Source organism: Oreochromis niloticus, linkage group LG11, assembly GCF_001858045.2.
Source record: "Oreochromis niloticus isolate F11D_XX linkage group LG11, O_niloticus_UMD_NMBU, whole genome shotgun sequence".
Lineage (NCBI taxonomy): Eukaryota > Metazoa > Chordata > Actinopteri > Cichliformes > Cichlidae > Oreochromis > Oreochromis niloticus.
In genome coordinates, this window is record NC_031976.2 from 19,746,091 (window position 1) to 19,771,124 (window position 25,034).

At 41.9% G+C, this 25,034-nt stretch overlaps 2 protein-coding genes and 1 long non-coding RNA gene across 4 annotated transcripts in view; 2 read left to right on the forward strand and 1 right to left on the reverse strand.

The window, feature by feature from the left end:
* Window positions 1–3,187, forward strand: part of galnt1 (UDP-N-acetyl-alpha-D-galactosamine:polypeptide N-acetylgalactosaminyltransferase 1) — a 54,060-nt gene extending 50,873 nt beyond the window's left edge. For both annotated transcript variants that reach the window (XM_003450940.5, XM_019364913.2), the window contains exon 14: window positions 938–3,187. In XM_003450940.5, coding sequence (XP_003450988.1) covers window positions 938–1,084 — 147 coding nt within the window. In that variant the 3' untranslated portion in view covers window positions 1,085–3,187. The remainder of the gene's footprint in view (window positions 1–937) is intronic.
* Window positions 3,188–8,661: 5,474 nt separating this feature from the next.
* Window positions 8,662–24,815, reverse strand: tmem245 (transmembrane protein 245). Its single transcript, XM_005472755.4, is given in 19 exon segments — window positions 8,662–10,909; window positions 11,001–11,195; window positions 12,551–12,725; window positions 12,831–12,931; window positions 13,015–13,160; window positions 14,287–14,409; window positions 14,928–15,056; window positions 15,148–15,246; window positions 15,327–15,417; window positions 15,503–15,585; window positions 15,667–15,771; window positions 17,857–17,880; window positions 20,945–21,114; window positions 21,213–21,422; window positions 21,772–21,879; window positions 22,166–22,261; window positions 22,796–22,913; window positions 24,008–24,381; window positions 24,384–24,815. Coding segments are annotated over 19 exon segments (2,694 nt in total). The 5' UTR covers window positions 24,682–24,815; the 3' UTR covers window positions 8,662–10,860.
* LOC112848205 (uncharacterized) lies at window positions 11,202–11,890 on the forward strand. Its single transcript, XR_003222200.1, has 2 exons — window positions 11,202–11,588; window positions 11,694–11,890. It is a non-coding gene; the product is annotated as an uncharacterized LOC112848205 (long non-coding RNA).
* Window positions 24,816–25,034: the final 219 nt, after the last annotated feature.

Sequence of the window (25,034 nt, forward strand, 5' to 3'; positions counted from 1 at the left end):
AGTTTTGTATATTTTCTCTTTTGTGTCAAGTCTCCATCACCCCTCTTGTTAGGTTTGTTTAGTGTTCAGTTTTACTTCCCCCCCTGTGAGTGTCAGCTGTGTCCCCACGTGTTTCCTCTCTGCTCCAATCACCCTTCTGTGTATTTATAGTTGCAGTCTTCCTCTTTGTCGTTGTCTGATCGTCTGTTTATCCCTGTTTTTGCTCTGTGTTCCTGCTCCTGGGTTTGTGCCTGTTCCCATCCCTCATTAGCCTGTATTCCCCAGTGTAGACTGTTTTTAGTTCCTGGTTTTCCAGTGTTCCCCTCTTGACTTTTTGTTTACCTTTCGCATTCAATACCAGCCTGTTAATAAACGGCTTGCTGTAAGTTCACCTGTGCCTGCGTCCTGCCTCTTTACAACATGTAGTCTCAGAGAGTCTATTTAAATTGCAAAGACAATTTAGTCCATTACCAAGGAGCTGCAGTAGAAAATGCTCTGAAAGTTATAAAAGCTCATTGTGATTCTTTCAGAATGAGCATTTTCCAAAGCTGGAAAATGCAATATAAACAAACAAATATTCACATTGTTAAAAATGCAAATTAATGTTCAGGTAAATTCACATAAACACGCTGCTTTGCAGCAGTTTACAGTAAACTGAGCAAATCTATCAAAATGGAATCTAAATGGAAAATAATGAATCTTTTCTAATCCCAGTGCACATAATTCAAACTAGCATCATTTCTTGTCACAGTTTGGAGATATATCATCGTCGACTCGTTACCCAACCCAACCACAGCATTTACAACACAGAACTAAAACTGAGCCTCCGAGGCTCGCACAGCAGAATTTGATATTCGAAGTATAACAAAGTCCATGTGCTATTTTAACTAAAAAGACACTTACATGTTCCTTTAAATGAACCTTTCAAAAGACTGATTTGTGTTTTTGTGCTGTGCAGAAGCTGACCCTGATCCACGTCAACAGCAACCAATGTCTGGACAAGGCCAGCGAGGAGGACAGCCAGGTGCCCAGCGTCAGAGACTGCACGCACACACGCTCCCAACAGTGGCTGCTCCGCAATGTCACACTACCAGAGGTCTTCTGACCACACCCCTCACACTCCCAAACGCACACATTCACACACACAGCGGCCCAGAATAAGAAATAAAGGGGAACGGACGTGATTTTTTTTTTTCCCGGCACCAGGAATGAAAAAGACTTCCCTACACTGGGATTTGGGAAGGAAGGAGGACAGATCGGACGGTACTACCTCTGCCGGACGTCAGAGGGAGGAGTGCGTACAAGCCTCCTTAAAGCGAGAAGAGAGAAAAGCCTCCCTCTGAGAGACGATGGCTGTTGTTTTACATTCATTTTGTTTTGTTTTTTTAAAAGAAAAAAGAGATTTTAACCGCAGAGAGTTGACTCGCTCACATGCGCGAATACGAGAACTAACTGGTGGAGTCGATCACAGCTTCCCCCGGACAAAGCAGTCCACCACTCAACTCATCACTTAACGTTTACTGACTGCCTCTTACGAGAGTGTGTGCACTTATTTGTGTGTGCGTGCGTGTACTGAGATGAATGTATGCTTTGAGAAGGGGACTGAATTCCTTGTTGATTTTCTTTCTTTTTTTCATGTTTGTTTTATTTAATTTTTTATGGATTTTGAAAATGTACTCCTATGAAGAAGGATGTGCACGTGTGCATGTGTGAGAAGCTGCGATGTGTGTGTGTGTGCGTCAGAGCCAGTCCTATGGTCTTGCAGCAGTGTGTGTCTCCCTCTGGTGTTACAGTTTAGCATTTCATCTTATAGGCTGAAGCCTCCGTGCAGAGGGACAACGCATACACACGAAAAAACAAACAAAACAAGAAAGCGATCACGAGGACCCGACGTCTGCCGTCAGCAGAAATCTAGAAATAGAGAATTATGATGTTTGTGATATCTTAAGATTTCTATGTCCAGTTTTTACATGGCTTGTCTGTTTCTACTGTTTCAGTAACCCTAGTTTGTCTGTACGTCTCTGTTGTCTTTAAAGATATTTAACATAGAGCTAACATACACACACACACACACACACTCTCAGAGGATACATGAGTCTGTTACTGATGTTCACTGCCTATTGTAGTGTTCAACCACGTGGATCTCTCCAGTAAGGCACTACATTGCCACACATAAACACACGGACAGACACACATGCTGTATACATATAGGAAAAAGGCTGCCTAAGTCTGATACTTCAGTCCATTTTTGTCATATCGTCTTCTCGATGACCTCTTAAAGAAAAACAAAAACACTCCAAGGGCTTCTTTCCTCCAGCGGAGTGTGTGGATGTTTGCATTTGTGTGGGTGTGAGTGTGTGTTTCTTCAGTACTAATCCCAGCCCATTAGCTCCCTGTTTACTAGAACAAACGGCGCTCCGATTCCTCGCTATTGGACGAGCAAGCACCCGTAGCGTAGACTGGCAGCAGATTAGCATATCCCTGCTTCCTCCGTCGTACTAAAAGAGCAAAACGCTGTTATTTTTTACACAGAGCCGGGTTCCCTGCACTCCCCCTGCGGACATATCTACAGCAGGAGCGTGGCACCGCTATGAGAATTAATCAGGGACAGAATAAAAGCTGTAGAGAGCCAAAAGGAGTGAAAGGGTTGAACTGTGTGATTACAGAGAGCACAGCAGATGACATATCTTAATCCATTACTACATTTCTCTCACTTGGCAAGCGCACCTGCAGCATTTCACTATTCATATCTCAGTCAGAGGTAGACAGCGTGTCTTTTTCATTTCCACTATCACGCCTTCTTTATTCTTATTCTTTGTTTTTTTGTTGTTGTTTTTTTAATCACTTCTGCCGCTGCGAGTCAGGGCACCAGAGGTGATTTCAAAAAATGATTTTTAAACATTTCAGCTTCCTCCAATGGAGGAAGGGTTTACACAAAGGACACGACATCGGTTCATCTTCGCTGTGGACATGGCAGTGAGTGGAGGCCATCGACAGGTTGTTTTTTGTTTGTTTTTTTTCATGTCTGATCGAGTGACTGTGGTGAAGATGTGAGAGTTTTTTGATTGTGGGACAGACGGGGGAGCGTATCGATTGTTCTAAATTCGGGAGGCGGGGTAGGGGGTGGGTTTGAAATGAACTGACATGTCCAGGCTTCCACACTGAGCTGATCCAAATGTAGAAAATAAAAGTGAAAACGTTTACAGAATACTTCGAGGTGCCTGGTGATTTCTGCCTCCTTCTGTCTCCACAGACGCACCACAAACAGTTACATGCTTAATTACATAACCCAACCAATACTGAACTTTTAAAATGATGTTTATGACCGAGAGCTTAAAAACATTTAGCACTTAATTAAAAAGTAAGTGTGCAGACGCTCTTTTATGTCATAATTACATATACAAAGATGGAGGTACGTTGTCTGTGTCTTGAAATTTTATTCTACGGTTGGTCTCCCCTGCCAAAACACATTTTTACGTACTTAAATATAGATTTCTTTTTTTTACTTTATAAAAAAGTGACATTTTTCAATTGTTTTGAATTGTCTTTTGCAGTTTATTCCTATGATGCTTTTCCTGATCAGTGGAATATTCCATTGCTCGCCCATGTGCACCGTACAAATAACTCACTTATGCAGCTCAGGCACTTATCTCCTTTCTGTGGGAAAAGGCAGGTAATAACTTGTGGGATCTTAAGTGCCAGCTGGTTTTTAAATTCCCCACATTCCCCAAGCAAAAATGACACAGGAGTTCAAACTTTGAACACAATGCACAGTACTGTATTTTGCTCAAACTGGTGTCCACAACTATGAGTTCACTGTACTTCTTATTGTTAAACTGAGGAAATCTTGGGTCCTGGTAGTCATGTGCTCTGGAAAAGTTAATGATCCACAGTTCCTGGATCCAAATCTGCTCCAGTGTCCGTGAGAGTCGTGGATGTGGAAACGGCTAGGTCCACCTCACAGAGGCCCAGTGTCCTTATTCTGATGGGTAATAACTAATTCACTGACACAAGGGGGCCCCACACAATATTACAGATAGCGGAGAGTGGTTTTAGTGCAGCTGCCCAGTATAGATTAGCTCAAAAGCTCTAGAACAGGGATGTCAAACTCATTTGACATTGCGGGGCCACATGCAGCCACTTGACCAGTAAAAGTCCTGTTTGTATCAATGTAAAGAAGCTTAGCTACAAACTTAATCCCTGAGATATTTTAGTATTAGAAAGAAAAGCGTAATGCCAACAGTACGTCTCAGTTTTTCTGCATAACAAAGAAATGCTGCTGTAAACAAAAGAAATCTCACTACGACTCTTTTGGGCTTAAATAAGTAAATGTGTTTTTATAAAATGACAGAAAATCTCCTATTTTTTAAATTACTACAGATCCTATCCTACTATGGATGTAAACATTGAACATTTTTAGTAATCTAATAACAAAAGTTGTTGAAATAAACACTTTTTTTTATAATATCTGAAATATTTGCCGATACTAGTTATTGCTATCATAGTTTTTTATTACATATTGATTATGTTATATAAGAAATCCTGAATTAAAACAGTCTGTTGCCAAACCCCTTGAAGAACTGAGTGGTTAAAAGATGGAAGCGTATTTGCGGACTCCACTGTTCACTGGGTCTGAGCTGAGATCGGCGCTGCTGGAGACACTGGTGGGTGTTGAACAGATAAATTTCTGCTCTGCTAGAAGTGCTGCAGGAGCGGTGAGTCTGGACCAAAACATCAAGATAAACCCTGTGGGGAAGAGGCTGTCCTCGGTCCTGGTCATAAACACCGCAGGGTGGTGTGAATGTAGCCGAGTCGGGCTGCAGAGTGTTTTGTGGAGAGTGGATTATTTAAATTCCTCCACTTGATCTGCTGAATTATTCATTTGTCAGGATTAGGCCCGCTGAGAGCCACCAGGAAGACATATTAGACAACAGCGCTTTGCATACTCATCTTTGATAAACGCGGCGATGTCTCGGAATTTGTTTCCTGAAAGCATCTCTATGGTAAATAAAGCGCCGGGGTGAATTCATAATAGCGCAGCTTCTCTGTCTTCAGGAAGAAAAAAAAAACAATCAGCATCTCAAAGTTGTGTGGTTTTGACAAAAGTGAGATTATGAACCTCTCAGCTGGTCAGAGAAGCAGAAAGCTCAGGAGTAAATCTCTCTCTGCTCGCGTCAGGTCCAACCTGAAAGGACACACCTGTGCTGTGGTTCTGAAGTGATTGCGCCGTTCAGGAGATTTCGGGCTCGCAGAGACTTTGCTCCAGTTTATGTGCAGCATTGTGAGTTTATGGGAGCAATGGGGGGAGTCTTTGATCTGAAGAAGTGAAGCTGAATTGAAGCCCAGAGGGAAACCGAGAGAAAAAACAGAATATTGAAGTGCGCTTTGAGCAGCAGGGTGAATTTATTAACTTAGAAGTCTGCTCATCAAATGTGTTTGTTTCAGGCTTTTGTCGATTTTTATCTGTGAAATCATTTTTTTTCTGTTTTGTTTTTTAACCAACACACTACATTTTTGGATTTTAATTCCCATAATTATGCAGAGGGAGATGTTGCAGATGTTATTGAAGTGCCGACTTTCAGCTTTAATTCAAGGGGTTTAACAAAAGAAAAATTGCATGAACTGTTTGGGAATTACAGCTCTGTTTATGCACAGTCCCTCATTTTTATAAGAAATTGTGAAAATTACCATAATTATAAGAACTGTTTTTAGTCTTGGTCTCACAGACATCACCAGGTGCTGTGCTACATCTCTGCCAGGCCTTTACTACAGTTTCTGCTTGTTTGTGGGTCTCTCTGTCATCGTTTGTGTATTTAATAAATGAAAAGCATGCTCTACTGGGTTTGGATAAGGTGACGGACTTGATCATTGAAGAATATCCCACTTCTTTACTCTTCAGTTGCCATTCAAGCATGTACCATTACAATGCCTCCACCATGTTTGACAGATGATGTGTTATGGTCTAAGGATCTTGGAAAGAAAAGCATCTGGACTTCTTTAAGTTTCTTGAAGACACTTCTTAAAGACTTCCTAAAGAAGTCCTGATGCTTTTCCTTCCAAGCTCCTTGGACTACGATGATCTGGATGACTGAGAACCTTCACAGACATGATGTGCTATGCTTCACATCATGAGCTGTTTCTCTCCTGCATTCACACTGATGACGCTGCCTCTTGATTGGAGACCCCCTCAAGAGTGCTGCTGACTCAGTTAGATGTTGTGAAGTTGCTTTGCTTAACCAGAATTCTGTTATTGTGCACTTCAGTTGTTTTCTGTGGTCTTCCAGACCTTTTGGTGTTTCTGAGTTTGTCGGTGCATTCATTCTTTTTAAGGATGTGCTAGATTGTTGTTTTGGCCTGTTTTAAAGTTTCTGATTGGATTGGTGTTTGTTTGTCAGCCTAATGATGTCCTCTTTTACTTGCAATTGACATCTATTTGGACCTGATATTGAGATTTCCAATGAAAAGACACCAAAAACACAAGTTTAACACTTAAATGCTTAAACCAAGGTAAGGAAAAGAAAATCTGTTTTCTCAGGTTGGCCAGGACTGAATGGATTCTGTTTGTTTTTTTAACAGATAAACAGTGTAAACCCTGGAAGCCTGTGGTTTCAGTGAAGATCAGCAGTCTGGTGGGGGGATTATATTTGCTGTGATTTCAGATGTCACTCTGTGCCTTTTGCTACAGCACATCAAACGCTGTGCGCTCTGTGTGTGTTTACCACCGACACCAACACTTTAGAAACCAAACACACCTTTATCAAGTGGAAATAAATTACATAATTTCGTTTTATGAAGAGCTTCTTTTCTTTCCAGTAACAAACAAGAAAAAAAAACAGTGTTATGATTTCATTATCGTTTAAGAGCGTGACGACAGGGATTTAATCAGTGTGTTTAAATAGACCGACTGTTGGCTTCAGCAGCAGCCGGAAAAGTGTGGATTTGATATTTATTCTGTCCATCTGTCCTGAGCTTTGCTGACACATTGACAATCTGTAAAGCCTTCACAGAACAGATGACACGATCTGACTCAACTCACACAAACACAGAGGGAGGATTTCATGTCTGTTTATCCAGGAACTTTATTCTTTCAGCTTCTTGGCTACTTCATTTCCACACAAATCCCCCACATCTTACTTTTTAGACAGGTAATCATATGTTACTGGTAAGTCACTGACTCTTCCTCAAATGTTTCGCAGAACAAAAACAAGTAAAAAAAGAAAAATTCCACATATTTTAAAATCAATTTTCGAGACTAATATCAGACGAGCCACTGTTTGCTCATTGATCTTTTTCTGCCCTCTCATTCAGCGATCACTCGGCCCTCCACACAAACAGAGTTAATGTTTGCTTGGACTCTGTGGTTTTTGCACGCGCAGTAGGAACAAAGGCCAAAGTAAATATTTTCTTTAAAGAACAGATCTGACTTCATTTGAAGGCTTAAAAATTAAATCATTCATCACTTATTTACACTGATACCATAAAAGCCCCCCAAAAATCCCATCAACTCTTTCTGACACAGACACAGTCGAGATGACCTACTGAAGTTAAAACTGAGCACCAGGACGGGGAGGAAAGGTGATTTAAGTGACTTTGAACGTGATGTGGTTGTTTGTGCCACACTGGAGTATTTCAGAAACTGCTGATCTGCTGGGATTTTCCCACACATCTCTGGAGTTTACAGAGAATGGTCCAGAAAAAATATCGAGTGAGCAGCAGTTTTCTGGGTGAAAATGCCTTGACGATTGGAGCTGATAAGAAGGCAGCAAAAACTCAAATAACTACTCGATACAACCAAGTTATGCAGAAGAGCAACTCTGAGCACATATGTTGAATCTTGAAGCAGTTGGGCTACAGCAGCAGAAGACCAGACCGGATGCCACTACTGTCAGCTAAGAACTGAGGCTACAATTCACACCTCACCACCAAACAGAAGATTAGAAAAGAGTTGCCTGATCTGATGTGACACTGGGATAGTAGGGTCTAAATTTGGTGTAAAAACATGACAGCATGGATCCATCCTGCCACATATCAGCAGTCCAGGCTGCTGCTGGTGTAATGGTGGTGGGGATATTTTCCGGGCACAGTTTGAGTCAGCTGAGCTTCAGTTAAACAGGCTACCCAACCATGACCACAGTGTGCCCATCTTCTGATGGCTGCTTCTGGCAGAAAACACACCAAAATCAATTCACCTCAAACTGGTTTCTTGAACATGAGAGTGGGTTCACTGTGCTCAAAAGGCCTCCACAGTCCACAGTGAGTCACATCGATCTCTGAGGAATGTTTCCAGCTGCTTTTTTAATCTGTGCCATGAAGAATAAAAGCAGTTCTCTATCATATCGAGAACAGAGTGGAGAGTTTCTCACTCAGAGAACCAAGGTTACAATGTAACAGTTCGATCTGAAGGCAAAAGGAATCCCAACCCAGTACTACCAAGATGTACCCAATGAAGCCCCCGGTGAGAGTATTTACATATTATTAAGCTTTTAAAATGATTAACACACTTCAGGTAAACATTACATTTATACTTTAGTGATCTTTAACAATGCAGACAGTAAAAAAAAAAAAAAAAATACTCATGAGAATTATTCCTATCCTAAAAGCATTTAATGCTTTAATCAGAAGAATCATTTGTGGTTTCAGTTCAATCTAAAAGGACAATACAAGACAGTCAAACAAAGTCACTGCAGTTTAGATCATGTTTATTGTATCAGTGCATATCCAGTATTATAAAAAACAAACAAACAAACAAACCACAGCATCAGTACAAAAGGAAAACTACAGTATTGGGTTGAAACTCATAGCACATCACATCATCCCACTCTCAGACAGCTAACATGGTAGCCATGTCTGATCAGTCACATTACACACGAGTCATCTGCTTCTTTATTAAAGCTTCAAGTGACCGCAACCTGCGTTACACTCTCCTCTCAGACAAGTGCTCCGACTCGAGTTACAGTGTGGTGCATGAAGTGCAAGAGCAAAAGAGGTTAAAATAGGATTTGAGGTGTGTGAGGGCTAAACTGTCAATGAAATCTTGTGACCGGGACAACAGTCACAGTCCTAAAAAAACTTAAAAGGAAACAAAAAAACTTGAAAGTGCTTCACAAAATTACTCAATCAAGGTTTTCTGAGTGCAAAGGTGAGAGATCAGCAGAGAATGTAAAGAATTAAAAGCTTGGTTTCACACACATGTGTACAAAACAATCTTAATCTTTAAATACATTAAAAACAAAATAAAAACATCCTCTGATAATGGAACCAGACTAAAATCTGATTGTAAGATGTGTAATCTGATCCATCAGAAGTAGTCATCATCATCAGTCTAAACTTGTAGCCAACAAAAAAAGATATTATTTTTATTAATATTAATAACTGAATCGTACAAACAAAAAACAAACAAACAGTGGTAACAAAGCTTGGTTCAGTAAAGCAGGAGTGAACGCCTTTGTCAAAGCCAAGAATGTCACAGCTATGATCACTGAAACGTGAATGACACAGTAACTAAAAAGTAAAAATAAAAACAGTTAAAAGGGACCTATTATCCTTATTTTCTATCGTTGGTGTATCATAGTGTTTATACTACTATCCAACTACAGTGATCATATTAAATGTGCGTCAAAAAATGAGGTAAATGTATATAAAACTAATCTTTATGAGAGGCAATCGTTTTGCCAACTCCTGACATCAGCTTGGCACAGATTTCCTTGTATGGTGATTAGGAGGCGGGGCTTATGAGCACTGGCTTCTTTGTGGAAGCCAGGCGAGGGGATGCCAATCAGAAGAAAGAGGGCTTCTTCAAACAGCAGGTGAACTTAGCAGCTGTGTCAGGGTCCATTTATGTTCCTCACTCTTGCCCTCGTGAATGACGCCGGGCTCTGGTGTCGTTTTGGCCAGTGCTACACCGCTAACTTTTGTACCCTCGCGCAGCAGCTGCCACAGATTACACAGAGGGAGCTATTACAACAGGTTGAAAGGGAGAAAAAAAAAATCCTCTGATTTCTTTGGTTCTGGTTTTGACTTCTTCTCCTATACCAGCACTGACATGGACTTTCTGTCTGAGTAGCGACACCTATCGTTCAGGAGTATACTGTAGCGAGTCCTTGCACCCTCGGTGCTGGTGTAACTGGTACAGAGCTGTGGCGATGTCACTGCACGTACAGTGACCAGTGCTTCGAGAGTACGATGTCAGTATTAAATAAATACTCATTTATAGTCTAACAATACGAATGTGTAGCTAGAAATAAGCATAATAACAGGTCCCCGTCTAATTACTCAGTTACTTGAGCCACACGAGACAACAACTGTGGCGAGAAGTATTCAGTTTTGTTTTGCTTTTTAGAAAGCCTGCCTTAACTACAAACTCTACTTGAGCCTCCATTAGGAGAGAGGTAGGGAGTACAAATACTGCACAACCACGTACGGTAGCACAGATACAGCCAAGGAGTGCAGGCTGGAAATCAGGGGTCTTGTAGATAAAATATATCATCTTACAGTTCACCACAAATGATACAGTAATTTTTAGGCATTTCTTAATATCACAAAATACGTTAGGCACTGAGTTCTGAGCGATGATGGGATTAGCATCGATGGCTCCGCCATACACAATCATAAACCCAATGTGATGTCATTGGTCCAAGTTTGGGATTAGGGTGCATGCTTACAGGAGTTTTCGTGTGCTGCTGAATAAAAGGAGCTGGTGCCATATCGCTCTGAGAAACCATTCAGCTAAGCACATAGCATCATGGGTGACCAGCTGCTATGCCTCTTTTTCAGTCAGGGCGTCCCTGTGGAGTCAGGCCACACAGGGAGGAGCTTCAGGGAGGGGAGTAATTCCCCTGAGGAATCAGCCAATAGGAAGCTGGATGTCGTTTCCTCATGTGCTCATTCACAGGTCTTCTTCAGGACAGAGGGAGTGGCGTCCGTAAAGGTCCTACGAATCACAGACGAGAAGACCACTGACTGGTTGGTTTGCATTTTTTTTTTAAAGATTTAATCTGCTGTTCGTTCTTTATGTGTCTTACCTCATAGGGTGGGAAGGCCAGTTTGGCTGCACTGGTGTGGGCACTGCAGAGCTGGGGCTCATCAGCATAGCGCTGTAGATGTTGGCTGCCACCACCAGGATGCAGAGGAGGATAGGCCCGATAATAGCCCCCTCCAGACCCAGATAGTATGCACCACCTGCCACCGCCAGGCCTGTCAAATATGGGTGTCCACCTCTGAGACAAAGAGAAAAGAAATGGTTTAAAACACAGTGGAAAGGCTAGCAAGCAGCTACTGTATCAGCGCACACAGCTCTGAATGTGATGCAGCTGAAGGCTAAAACAGGCTAAAAAGTTAGCTTTCCCCTAACCGCAGCTGTGGTCAGAAGTTTATATACACCCATCATGGTTAGTTTGAGCTTTTATCCATTCCACAACCAGTTTTGAGGTGTGTTTGGGGGTCACTGTCCTGTTGAAACAAACCACTGTGTCCAACTTTCTAACTATTGATTTGAGGTGAAGAATTTAGAGATAGTCCCCCTCCTTTATTATTCCAGCCACTTTGTGCAATGTACCAGGACCACTAGCAGCAGAGCAGCCCCGGAGCATGACAGCTGGTAGCCTTCTTAGGTTTGTAAGCCTCGCTTTCACTCACGACACACATACCATAACATCTTGTCACTGTGGATGAAAAACTCAATCTTTGATACGTCTGACCATCAAACTTTTCTCCAGAAGGTTTGGCGTGTCCATGTGAGCAGCTGCAAACTTCAGTTGAACTTAAAGACGACAATTTTTGAGCAGGGGCTTCTTTCTTGGTCGTCATCCTCTCAGTTCATGGTAAAACTGGCTTCAGTGTGGACAGTGACGCTGGTGTTCCTGCAGTTTGCTACAGGCTTGAACCTTGATAGGTCCTGGATTGTTCTCGAACATCCTAACCATTTTCCTCTCATCTGAGGGTGGCAGCTCAGGTCTTCTTCCAGACCCTGGCAAACTGGTGACACATCTGAATAACTTGTACTTAGCTAGAACTACTTAAACTGATGATCTTGGAATCTGCAGGTGTTCAGAAATAGCTCCAAGAGACCTTCACAACTAGTGTAAATCTATAATACTCCTTCATAGATCTTTATTGAATTCCTTGGATGTTCCCATTGTTCCCATTTGGTCAATCCACTGAGCGCTGTCAGTCAAATCCTTTTTATGCTATCATAATAACTAACGAGAAATTAATAGGCCTTGGCCTTATCAAGTTAAAAGACATTGTAGAATCTTCAGCACCGCTTATTAAAAGATATGAGTGAATTTATGCATTTGAGTGTGTATGTAAACTGTATGTAAAGATAGTAGGGCTTGCAGCTCCAAGGCAGGGGCATTATCTGTCCACAACAGGCAGTTTATGAAACTGAGGCAAACAGAGACGCTGTTTATAGACTCGTACAACTGTACAGTTTTCTTTCAAACCCATATTAGGCCGGCAAGCAGACTTGTATGTATTATGTTAACAGTCACAGGTGGTTTGGAGCGATTTGTTTGTCAGATGTCCCAGTGCCATAAAGAGAAGCTCAAAAAAGCTGGTCACGCATACATACCCTGATATATCAGAGTAGATGGCTGTATCCACAAAATATGTTGGGAGCAGGTGGCAGATGAGCAGCAGCAGGGCCTTGACACCTTCACCCTGCGCCAACCACAGGTCACACACTGCCGGCACAGCTGCCCAATAGGTCCCCAGGAACGGCACGGCACCCAGGATGGCAGCCAGAGCTTCAGGCCAGCAAAGAGGGATTCAGAGAGTGACAAAACACTGAGTGTGGCTTGGCAGGTGCGAACATAACGACAACACAATCTGCTGCGGACACGCTGACTCACCAGAAGGAATGAAGACGATGTTGATGCCAAAGATAGTGTGAGTGAGCCAAGTGTAGAGGCCGTAGAAGCCGGCCATTTTCAGAGAGGCGTCAAACACTCCTCTTCAAAACAAACACAAACATGGTCAAAAATAATCTCGCCAAGGTACAAATTTAGATTCTGTAGCTTTTACGCATGCGACTACCTGATGGCCTCTTCAACAGACTGGCCGATGATGTTACTGGAGGGTCCCGGCTGAGAGAGAGGAGTTAAGCTGATCACCCATTTAACTGGTTTATAGTATTCTCCACTGGAGCTCAGCAGGTAGAAGAGAGTAGTCAGGAAAATCACCTACAGGAAGGAGTAAAAATATAAGGCATGGCAGCTGTGCTAAATATAAGACTATCTGATTAGCTTTTAAAATCTTTAAGAGTAAATGTCAGGTCTACTTTATTAAGATAAGACAGAAAGAGCAACACCATTAAATATACACAGTTAACAATGCTCAGTAAAGTCCTGTATTGTGGTTTGGGCGACAGATGACATGTCCAAGCCCCACCTCGGTCACTGTGGAGTTGACCCGCTTCCAGGATGCGTGTTTGGCTCTAATGTCAACTCACTATTTTAGTCCAGTAAATGTTTCCTGGCTTCAGTCTCCTCTAACTTTAAGGTGATTCTGATCTTCGTAAAGGTCCATGGCCATTCCAGACTACTGCTCATTTGTGCTGGCATTATTTATTGAGGAGAAAAAACTCAAGGCCGGTGTTGTCAATTTAAACTGATCTCAGGTTATGGATCATGTTTTTTTGACACAACCTGGCAAAATACTTATTTAAGAAGATGTTTCAGTGGAATGAATGCCTTATTAAGTGAGCTACTGATAGCACCTGTTGCTCAAGGAGGCGGGGCGGGTCATCTACTAAAAGGAAGGTCGGCGATTTGATCCCAGGCTCCTGAAGTATGCATTTCGAAATGACTCTGGACAAGATACTAAATACCAGATTGCCCCTAATGCATCCATCAGTGTGTGAGTGTGTGCTTAATATGAAGGAGTTTAAATACCCTGTTAGTTGCAGCTACCTGAGTGAGAGCAGAGATGAGGAAATGTACCACACAGTTTAAACAAGGCTTAAAAGAAGCGCTGCCTCCATTGCAGAAAGCACAGCAAACAAGCACACACCACTGGTACGTTTAATGTTAGTAAGCATTATTTATAAATCAAACCTAAGCACACAGTTGGGAATGATCTTTAGTTAAACATAAGTCTGAGATCATTTTTATGGACTAGTCTGCAGGACATTATTCGGCCTCAGATTTCTATAAATCTATTAGAATATTTTTGAGAAACACTTGCAGGGAAGTTGAACCCTTTCTGCGTACTTTTGTGCATTACAAAAGAATAATGATAATCAATTTTGCAAACAGTTGCACTTTATAAAGTAAAGAAAACGACGTGGCTGTTATCAGCGTTTCATACCAGACTCAGTGCAAAGTTGAGGAGCGCCGTGCCGCTGTGGAACAAGACGGTGAGGAGAGTGGTCGTGGTGGAGATGAGGAGGCCAACGTTCCTACTCATTACAACCCATAAAGACTCCAGGATCTGCAAAATGACGAGGCAACAGTAAACACACCATCCACAGGAAACTGTATTTCTATCTAAGACGCACACAGGTGTAAAGTTGCAAATGCTGCTAGTGGGGCGGTGCTGGCATGGTGATTTCATGGCTGATGTCCATGATCTAAGAAAACAAAATGAATAGCAACCATCCCAAAAGGGAGACTACACAATATTGCCAAAAGTATTTGCTCAGCATCCGCTGACCCTGCTCTGAGGTTAGCCACTTCATGGCTGAGTTGTTGTGATTCCCAATCGCTACCACTAACAGCTGACTGTGGAATATTTGCTAGTGAGGAAATTTTGTGCCTGGACTTGTTGCAGAGGTGGGATCTTATCACGGTATCAAGCTGGAATTCAGAGCTCCTGAGAGCGACCCATCCTTTCACAAATGTTTGTAGAAGCAGTCTGCATGCCTCGGTGCTTGATTTTATACACCTGTGGCCATGGAAGTGATTGAAACACTCGGCATTATAGTTTATGTTACATACGCCCATACTTACAGACAGTAGTGTCTCGATATTTTCCTGCAGAAAGGAAGCGATGTCCTTCCAGTCCAGGATGTCCCCCAGCCAGCTGTTCTGTCTGTGAATCATCTTATGCCCGCGATGCCGTCCAGAGTGGGTTACATTCTGAAAAATGTGACCATAGTATTTTCTGTAAAACTGAACAATACTGAAGAGCAGACTTTGGGAGACAGTAAACACGAAACTCTGGCACTACCTTCACAAACCAGGAGTGATACAGTCGATCCCAAAGCTCTAAAACCTGCTTCTCAATCACTGCAGTTTGGTTCACCTTATCTCCTAAAATCTTATGAAGCTGCACACACAAAAGAAACAGAGATTGGTCTTGCTGTCTGGCAGTATTCTGTTATTATCAGTGAAAATTACTGTCCTGACCTTCTGTGTTATCCATTCTCTCCCATGCTGGTAGACGTTAGTAGCGGCTGAATTTAGAGCTTTCTGCACCACGCGGGCTTCTGGAAGGAGGCTAACAGAGGACAAAGTAAGGTTTTTTTAGCAAATGAGAGGAAAGTCTAAAAATAAATACAGAAAACCAGAGTGGACTGTCTTACTTGGCCCATTCTGGATGGTTGGATACGGTCTCGTTGATGAGGTTACTGGTTACCTCGATGATGTGAGCACTTTCGTGATGAACCTACAAAGATTAATGTTTATTTTGTTATCCATCATCAGTGCAAACGATGTGAAGTCAGGTTTAAAAAAAGCAAAAACTTTCCATAGCAGTGAGCAGCAGAGCCATGAGCAGGGTCCCTGTGACCAAGAGGAAGATGATGAAGATACTGATGATTTTATCCAGAGATCGCTCCAGCCACACAACCATCTGGGTGCACAGAAGAAAGGAGGGCAAAGACAGGGAGAAGGGGGGATAATAGGAAAATGGCAAAATAGACTGATCAGTACAACTTTAAAGGAGGTAAGACATGCACATGGAGAAACCTGTGTCCTTATCACTTGGGAAAAGTCATTTTAGACATACAAATTCCACAGAGGACAATAAGGGGGTTTGCTAAGCAAACCAGGGTCAGCATATCTGTACTCATACAGTGCATGCGTCCATTCTTGCACTGAAGCATTAAATCATGCAAGTGGCTTTTTTGGTTGTTGGTTTAATGCCAAACAGACGTGACATCACTTTCAAAGTGTGCTCTCTGTTCTCAACTCAGGTTTCTCAATGCGCCAAAAACTGTGTCACCAGTTGAAGCCCCCAATTTGTATGTCTTTGTATTCACGTGTTAATGTCAAAACAGCATTAAAATCAAAGCTCTGTTAGCAGAACCCTCTCTTTTTGCACTAAGGCCATGGCGTAATGGTTTATTATATTGATGGTGACATGACATGGCATTCAGTGTAAAGAGTCTGTGTAAGACCTCAGGTGAGTGAATCTACAGCGAGTCTTATACCTTCCTCTTTACCATCTAGCTTACCTGAAACAAGAACAGCAAATAGTTGTTTAACAAAAAAATGGAAACACCACTTCAAAAAGATTTTAATACTGAGAGAGGTAATTAAAGAAAGAAGTTGGGTATTACTGACCAGCGAGAGGTTTAGAAGAGGTTTCAGTCACAACCACAACAGGGAGTATGAGACCTCTAAAAAGTTATACACAGGCCGCACAACAACAAACACTACATTTCCAATGCAGCAGATCGGCACTGTATTAAAAATATAAACTACATCATCAGAAATGACTGAACTGAATCAACACCTGTGATCATTCTAAATAAAAGACACTCTAGTTCATAAATAACAGCCAGAATCAGAGTATAAAGTGCCTTGAGGCAACTCGTGTGATTTGGCGCTATATAAATAAAACTGAACTGAATTGAATAGATTGGAAACACTTTAAATTTGTACTGAGGTCAAGACAGAAAGCACTTTTCTGCATAGACTACAGGACTGCAAGTCTTTTTCCAACCGTAGTTATTGTGACCTGGTGGCCTTCAGATAGAATGCAGGGTTGTAGGTACATTGAGGTTAACGGGAGCTACAGCCATGCTGTCTATAGTTCAAATTGAGAATTACAGAGAGTGTTTGTGGTCTTGATTAATAGTTTCAAGTCTTATTTTTTAAAACAAACAAACAAAAAAGAAAAAACCAAAACAGGATGTTGTATGTTGTACACTATGGTCAAATTTAAGTGTAAAACAGATGATAAAAAAGGGTTTGAGATTTGGTCCTGGCTGCTGCCTGAGCATGTAGTTTCCTCAAATTCTCAATTTGAGCCAAGCCTCTTTTCCGATGTCTTACTTTAAAACAACAACAACAACAACAACAACAAAAACCAAACAATGAGTGACAGCCCAGTGCTAATCTCCATCTTTTATATACAGTTTATGGTAATAACCAGCTCCACAAAGCCAAATGGTTCAAAGGTGGCCAATATATTCACTAGGTTTAGTTCCTCACATTGAATAACTGTGTTTCCATTGTTTTGTCCAGTCCCTTAGCCACACCTAAAAACTACAAAAAAGAAAATCATTTCCGAAAAAAAAAAGAAAACACTCCTTTCCCCCCCCATTCCCCCCCCACACACGCGCACGCACGCACGCACGCACACGCACACGCACACACACACACACACACACAGGTCAAAGCAGAGAAGATACAGTCGGGGCTGAGGGATCATTGAGTGCAACACCCCGGCTGTAGCTCACTGTCAAAATAAAAGCAGGAAGCAGGAAAGAAGCAAGAGGACAGATGTTTAGACAGGATGGCAGAGGTGATGACAGTGGATGGGTAAAATGCCAGTCCAAGCTGCTACAATGTGTGCTCAAGCTGTCACACACACCTGCACATAAATACAGGTTATTTATTTATTTGCCTTTGTTTTCTCAATGTCTCTCACACACAAGCACACTTTCTCTCAGTCTCGCTCTCTCAGCACTCTGCTCCTCCAAATCATTACCTGCTTGTTAAGCCAATGCCAGAGCTTGGGGAGGAGACAAAGAGACATTGGGAAGATTATTATTGGAAAGAGTTGTGCAGCAGTCATCACATGTACCCGTGCAACAAGAATACAAGCTCTGTGTGGGTACAGGCTCTGAGGGGTCAGAGCGGTGTACTACAAAGTGGAATTCATGTGTTAGCAAGGTATGTTGAGACTATAGCCAAAGGTTTCAGAAGGGCAGCTCTCTTTTTTAAATCTGCTCCAAAGTTACTTTGAGAGTTTTTGTCTAACATCATCTCCAAGTGATACAGTTTCCTTCTTTTCCCTAAGAGTGATATAGATTATCAGCTGACATCCAATCTGTTGAGCTGTACATAACAGCACTGAACAAAGTCTAGCAGTTAGGTTACAGCAGTGCAAACGGTAGAGCTGTGGTCAGTTTACATACAATCACAGGTCATTTGGGGCTTTTAATGATTTCTTTGAACTCAGTTGTTGGTATTTATTTTGGCTCTTCTCTAATCCACTAAGGGTCAAAATATATACATAAATCTCCACTATTATTTTGTTTAAATGTCTCTTAGCAAATCGACTAAATGCTTACGGTAGCCATCGACAAGCTTTAGGCATAATTCTTGGAGCAGACCCAGCCTTTCGGCATAGTCCACGAATATTCAAAGGGTTGAGGTCAGGGCTTTGGAAAGGCCATTCAAGAAGCTCAATGCTAGCCTACTTTATCTATCCCAACACCAATTTCAATGTGTGTTTGGGATCATTGTCCTGTTGGAACTACCAACTGTGTCCAAGTTTCAACCATTTCTGTTGATTTAAGATGAAGTTTAAGAATCTTCTGTGTAATGTACCTTATACCACTGGCAGCAAAACAGCCCCAGAGCATGATGCTACCACTACTATGCTTGGCACTCAGTATAGTGTTCCTCATGTTTACACCTCTAGTCATTGTGGCCCAAAAGCTCAATCTTTATCTTGTCTGACCATAAACTTTTCTCCAGAGGGCATTTGGCTTATCTGTTTGAGCAGCTGCAAACTTCGGTGGAGCTTGAAGGTGTCAATTTTATAGCAGGGGTTTCTTTCTTGGTCAACACCCTCTCAATCCACGCCGATGTAAAATTCACTTCACTGTGGACAGTGATGTTGGTATTCCAGCAGTTTCCAGTTCTTGAGCCTTGGTGGTTCTCAGGTTGGACTCCTTTGAGTTTCCTATTGGTCTGAGGTCAATCAAATGAGTGCCAAGCAAATCCTTTTTGTGCTGGCAAAGAGAAACTACCAGCTGTAGTCAATAATTAATGAGAAGTTAATAGGCCTTGGCCCTGTCAGATTAAAAGGCACTGTAGAACCTTCAGGACCACTTGAGTATGTGTATACATTTGGGCGTGCATGTATATGTTCTGGACTATTTAGATGAGAGAAAATCTAAAATAAGTTCAAACTCATGCTCCCATTTCTTTTTTCCTTAAAGTCATTAAACATATATGGTGTACAATAATACAAGTCTGGAAAAAGAACAGCTAAAAAAAAATCGTTAAAAGTCCAAATTTACCATGACGTTAATGCCTGTGATGAATGTAAACTGAAAACAACTGTACGTGTTGTGTTTTCCCAGGCGCTGAACTTGTGTAAATGCTACGTTCTACACTGCTGCTACAGCAGTCTACTGGAATTTATTACAGAGGTTATTCAATTAAGAAAATTCATTTACTTCAATTTGGTCAATAACAAAAGTTATCTAATTACACTGTCAAACCTGAATGCACTTCATGATGAAACGCATCATGATTCTAATTTGTAGATCTCTACATTAAATAGCAGCACCAGGAGTGGACTGAGTGGTAAAATAAATATAGTAACTTATTAATTTATGCGATTAATATTTTTCTGCTGAATTGTTCCATCTTGAGTTATTGGCAGCACCAGTGTAGCTGTTGCAGTCCATTTTGTGCTAAAGAGGGGTCAAATGATGCACCCACCACCAACTCCCACTTTTATCTAAGCGAGCACAGAGCCTGTCACAGAAACCATGGGTTAACATTGAAATCGGATATGCCCATCAGGTTTGAATGAGGTTTTAGGTTTCGTGGAGCCAACTAATGCATGGAAACAAAAAAGTTCAACTCTGTGGAACCTGCTTCGTAGTACACCCCTCAGGAAGTGGCAGGCAAGATATACCAACTACAGTGAGTGTGGACTGGCAATACAGTGGGATGCAAATCAATGTGATTACAAAGACAGAACACAAATACATCCCAAAACTGTGAGGGCAAGGCAGAAAAAAGTATAAGATTACAGCAATGACATCATTATATATAAAACCTGAGAAATGTAAACCATGTAGCACTAATACTGTCACTCACCCTAATGTGTCCCTAACATTATGCTCTGCATTGTTTTATGAGATTTTTATTGTATATTGAGAGATTTGGAGATATTTTGCCTCTAAATTTTGATTGGAAACAAAATAACTGCATGCTTACACATCTAGCAGATATGATAGATAACAATATCACTGATGCATGACTATATTTTTGGCCACCTGATGATGAGGACATCAGGCTAATATTCACTCTCCTTTTAAATTAACTGATTTGAAAAGTGTTCCTCAGCTAAGTGCTAATATGGTCTGTCTGCCATTTGGTGCTGGGCAGTTTAGCGCACACTTGGTTTATTACAGCTTTTTGCTAAAAATAGCTTCCAGCTGTTGCTGTAAACGACACTGATGAGATTGTTGCAACTGGGTCAAAACTAACAAAAACAGCAGCTAAAATCCTCTGTAGGTAAAGGGTAACTAAAAGGGAACTAAAAAGCTCCCCTTTTTTGACAATTTAATATGAATTTACCAATTTCATTTTAATAAATTTAGGACCTGGCAGATCTTTACACTAGCTAAATTTAGACGTTAAAAATGAGACTAACATATGTAATATGACTGATAACAACGGATCATTTTGAGACTTTCAGTTTTCCTGAGATATTTTGATAAGTAATTTGTTATCACGCAGTTGCAGATAAAGTGTGTCTGGATGGGGAAGTATAAAGCCAAAGGCAGAGGAAATAAGGACATCGGCTTCACAGGAAGCTCTTACATTACCTTAGTGTCGATACGTAGCAGGAACTGAGCCAGTCCTTTGATTGGTCCAGGGAGCAGTGCCTCTTCACGCTCACGTCCAAACTTCTCTAGCACCATCCACCACGAGGTAAGAGTCCTCTCTGCAAAGCTCTTCATACCAAACCGGACCACCAGCTTCTTCAGAACCCACACTAAACCAGCGAGCCAACATGCACATGAGTAAAATCCGATTGACGAGGAGTAACTGAAAGTGTGCACATATGTGTTTGCATGTCGGTGTGTGTGTTACCGGCCACAGGAATAGGGAGCAGTTGTAGTATCCACAGGTTGAGCCAGACCTGCACCAAGACAATAGCCCAGACCAGCAGAATAAAGTAAATATCACTGGCTCTGTGGGAGCTTTTCTCTCTCTGGAAGAGGCCGGGCAATGTACGAGAGCTCCCAGCGAACCCGGGAAACCCTGGAGAGGAAGGCACAGGACCCACAGACTGCACACCATCTAGGAGCAGATGAGGGAGAGCAGACAGAGGAAGCACATAAGAGGAAGAGAAAGAAAGAACAAAGCAGTTGAGTTTGAACCGCTGTGGCTAAACTGGTAAAGCCAAAGCAATTACAGTAAAAAAAGAAATAAAAAATGTAAAACTGAAATTGCATATCTTGGGTTTTAAAACTTGACATTTTTCTGACCAATTAGCAAAGCTCTAAACATTTATCTAACAGTATGTTCAGAGGTCTGATTCCCTCTATTCAATCTGCCAGTTCGCTCATTTCATAAACCTTAAAGCCCAGACATCTGTTGCACCTGTATGATCCTCTTTAATACACTGAATACAATAGAGCTAGCTTACCTGTGGAGGAGCTTCCACTGAGTTCGGTTTTGGGTTGAAGGCTGCTACAGGAGATTGCCATGTAAATAGTGTTAGCAGCAAATGACAGCACCTGCCCTGAAAGCTCACCTGGGGAGATCAAGAGAGACTGAATATAACGAAACACAAAGGCAGGCAGGCAGAGGGGAGGATGCACAGTAGGAAAAATCAAAGCTGGTCTGATGAGCGTAGCCCAACCAGTCACCTCAAGTCACGTATATTTCACGTAAAGCTAGGCTAAGGCAAATCTGGCTAAATGCAACTTAATCTAAGCACATCATAGACTTGTGCTTTTTTCACCATATTTATTACCTAGTTAATGGTGAGTAAAGGTATCTCATTGTATGTCAGTGTATAGGTGTGTTAGTATATTCACCTGTGCCAGGGACAGGTGGTTTCTCTTGGTAGCCCACGATGAGAAGCCCAACCACAACCACAAATATGGGGACTCTCCACGAGCCAGTCAGAGACACTAAAACAGATAGAGGAATTGGATAAGTGGAAGAAGCTGGATGAGTAACGGATGGATACATTTCACTAGATTGAGAGAAAGCTGTTGTAGTTAAACTGCAGGCAGTGTGGACAACATTACTGGCTTAACAGGTATATTCCTTGTCAAGCAAGACTCTGCTAGTCTTGCCTGATGAGCTGAACCATATAAACAAATATGACATACAATGTTGACTGTTGCTATGAAAGCACTTTCAAAAACGTCAAAGCAGAAAACATTTTCTCACATGTGCCCACAAACCTCCTTTTAAGGCAGAACTTCTCAACCAGCTTTCGGTCACTTTTTTTAAACTTCACGCCTGAAGCTCAGAGCAAGTGTTAAGTGTGCTAAAAATACTTTCAACATCCTCATCTTACTGCACAACTCTGTGTGGCCTCTGTTTCAAAGACAAGTGGACTTGTACAGGCAGCAACTTATTGACCACATTTAGAAGAAATCTCCTGCAGTCCAAAGAGGCAGCTCGTATGGCTGGCTGTGGATGCTGTCCACACTCACCGATGTAGAAAAGCAGGACAGCCCAGACAGGAAGTGCCAGAGTCCTCAGGTACCGCTCAGTTTGGGGACTCCACTTAAAACAAACCGCCAGCAAGTATCCAAACACAACAGTCCCCACCTGTGACGAAACAAAACAAAGATGCACAGTAATGAAACAGAGGGTATTTTAATTAAATATACTTAGACTTCTATTCTCTTCCATTGCGTCATAATCATCATTTGATGCTGAACCTTTGAATTTCATGACTTTTAAAAAGTATAATTGAGCAGTTTTTGTGATAATCACTTTGTGTTGATGTTTTTTTCTTCCTAAACTCATCCTGTTTTGCAAACACGTAAGACTAGACTAGAAGTTTTAATCGACTGCTCACAAAGATCTCAGCTTGTGTCGCTCCTCACAAAGACATGCCTTGATGTAATTTAATATAGTGTCCTCCATCCTATTTATAAACACTGGCCCCGTGTCAGCTGAACTCCGCATTCAGAGAAAGAAGAACATTTAATGCAATTTGGATGAGGCGGACGGGTTCTGGCCCCTGGAGCTGTTTGGGAATAAGGTACCAATCGATCAGATGCTGGAACTGCAGGAAATTAGATCAACTTACATAAAAGTTTCCACACATATTCCAAGAAACACGTTTTCTGTTTAGGGTTAATCGAATAAGTCTTTATTAGAGACACACTGCAGCAGCCAGTCGATTTTAATTTCCCAATTATTCTTTATCAACTATTGCTAAATGGCGTTTTATGACAACATGATAATAACATTTATACATTTGTACAGTCAACATGTTTAATTCTGAGTTAATTTTAATCAGACACACAAAATGAGATTAAGTAGAAATGAAATTCACAATTACTGTTATTACTCCCTCTGTAGATTATTTTCCGAGCAAATAACGTGATGTGGGTTTCTAAAATTGCATTTTTTCATATTGAAAATGGGGTTTTTTTACCCAACCAACAATCAAAAGACCACAATATTTTTCGTTTGTTATAGCAAGATTATTAGTTTACTATAGTAAGACCCACACAATCAGGGGAGTAATAAAATCATTGACGTTTAAATTATAACTTTTAACATTCTGTGCCAGATAATATTTAAAATATGCGCCCCAGTTTACACAGAGCTGACCTAACAGCACCCACTCTGACGGACAGAGGGCCCTTTGTCACCCTGTCAGAGAGGATTGTCACTCTACTGTCACTCACCCACATGAAGTGGAAACAGTCCAGCGCGTTCCCGATGACCCCACAGACGTGCCCGAGGATCACCTGCATACCGATGACACTCCAGAAAAGGTAGAGGAAGTAAACCAGCGGTGCCCCCGCCCCGATAACCAGGAGTATCGTGAGCTTCTCCAGCACTAGCCTACCCATCGCCTCCACCCCGTAGTTGAGACACCACACCGGGACCAGCAGCGTCCCCACCACTATGGGCGTCCCGCTGTCCTGCAGGCCGCTGAGCCACGAGCGGCCGACACGAGCCAGGGAGTATTTGAAGGGGTGGAGGAAGGTGCCGCAGAGCACAGCCCAGAGCAGCGGGCGGAGGAAGGCCTCAAGGATGAAATAGACCAGGACAGCTGCCCGCAGCAAATAGCCACAAATATCATCGCCCCGGTGTTGTAGAAGGCCTGCTTAATGTTCTTGTCAAACTTCAGGGAGGAGGGCTGGGTTAGCAGTTGGCTCATCATCCCGACAGCCGGCTGAAAGCTCTCCGAGAAAGAAACAGAGTGAGGCCGAAGAGCGTGAGGGCTCTCTGGGGGAGAGACAGCGGCGGGATCCGGCGCCGAGTCCTCCTCGTCTGCCATGTTCCCAGTTTCAGCTCGGCTAGCCCGTCCAACTGATCCACCGCGTGAGAGAGGAAAACAATGACGTAGCAACATCGACTGCCCAAAGGCCTCATGGGCAATGAAGTGCCCGTGATGCCGCGAGTTCCTTCCTGGTTTTTTTCTTTTTTTAAATTTACCACTTTTCTTACGGTTTATTTTTTTAATTATTGTTTTATTTACTGTTACAGGGTAGTGTTATAAATTATTTAATTCAAGCAGCAATACACATCATAGCTATTTAAAAAATATAAATAAAAATAATTACATTACACCAGCGGTGTAATGTGTCTTTAAGACAATTAGAGTCATGATGATTAGGTTTTCTGAAATTCAATCATTTTTTAAACGGTACGGTAAGTTGACTTCAAGTTGACACTACACTAGCTTACACTTCCACCCCTTCCCGG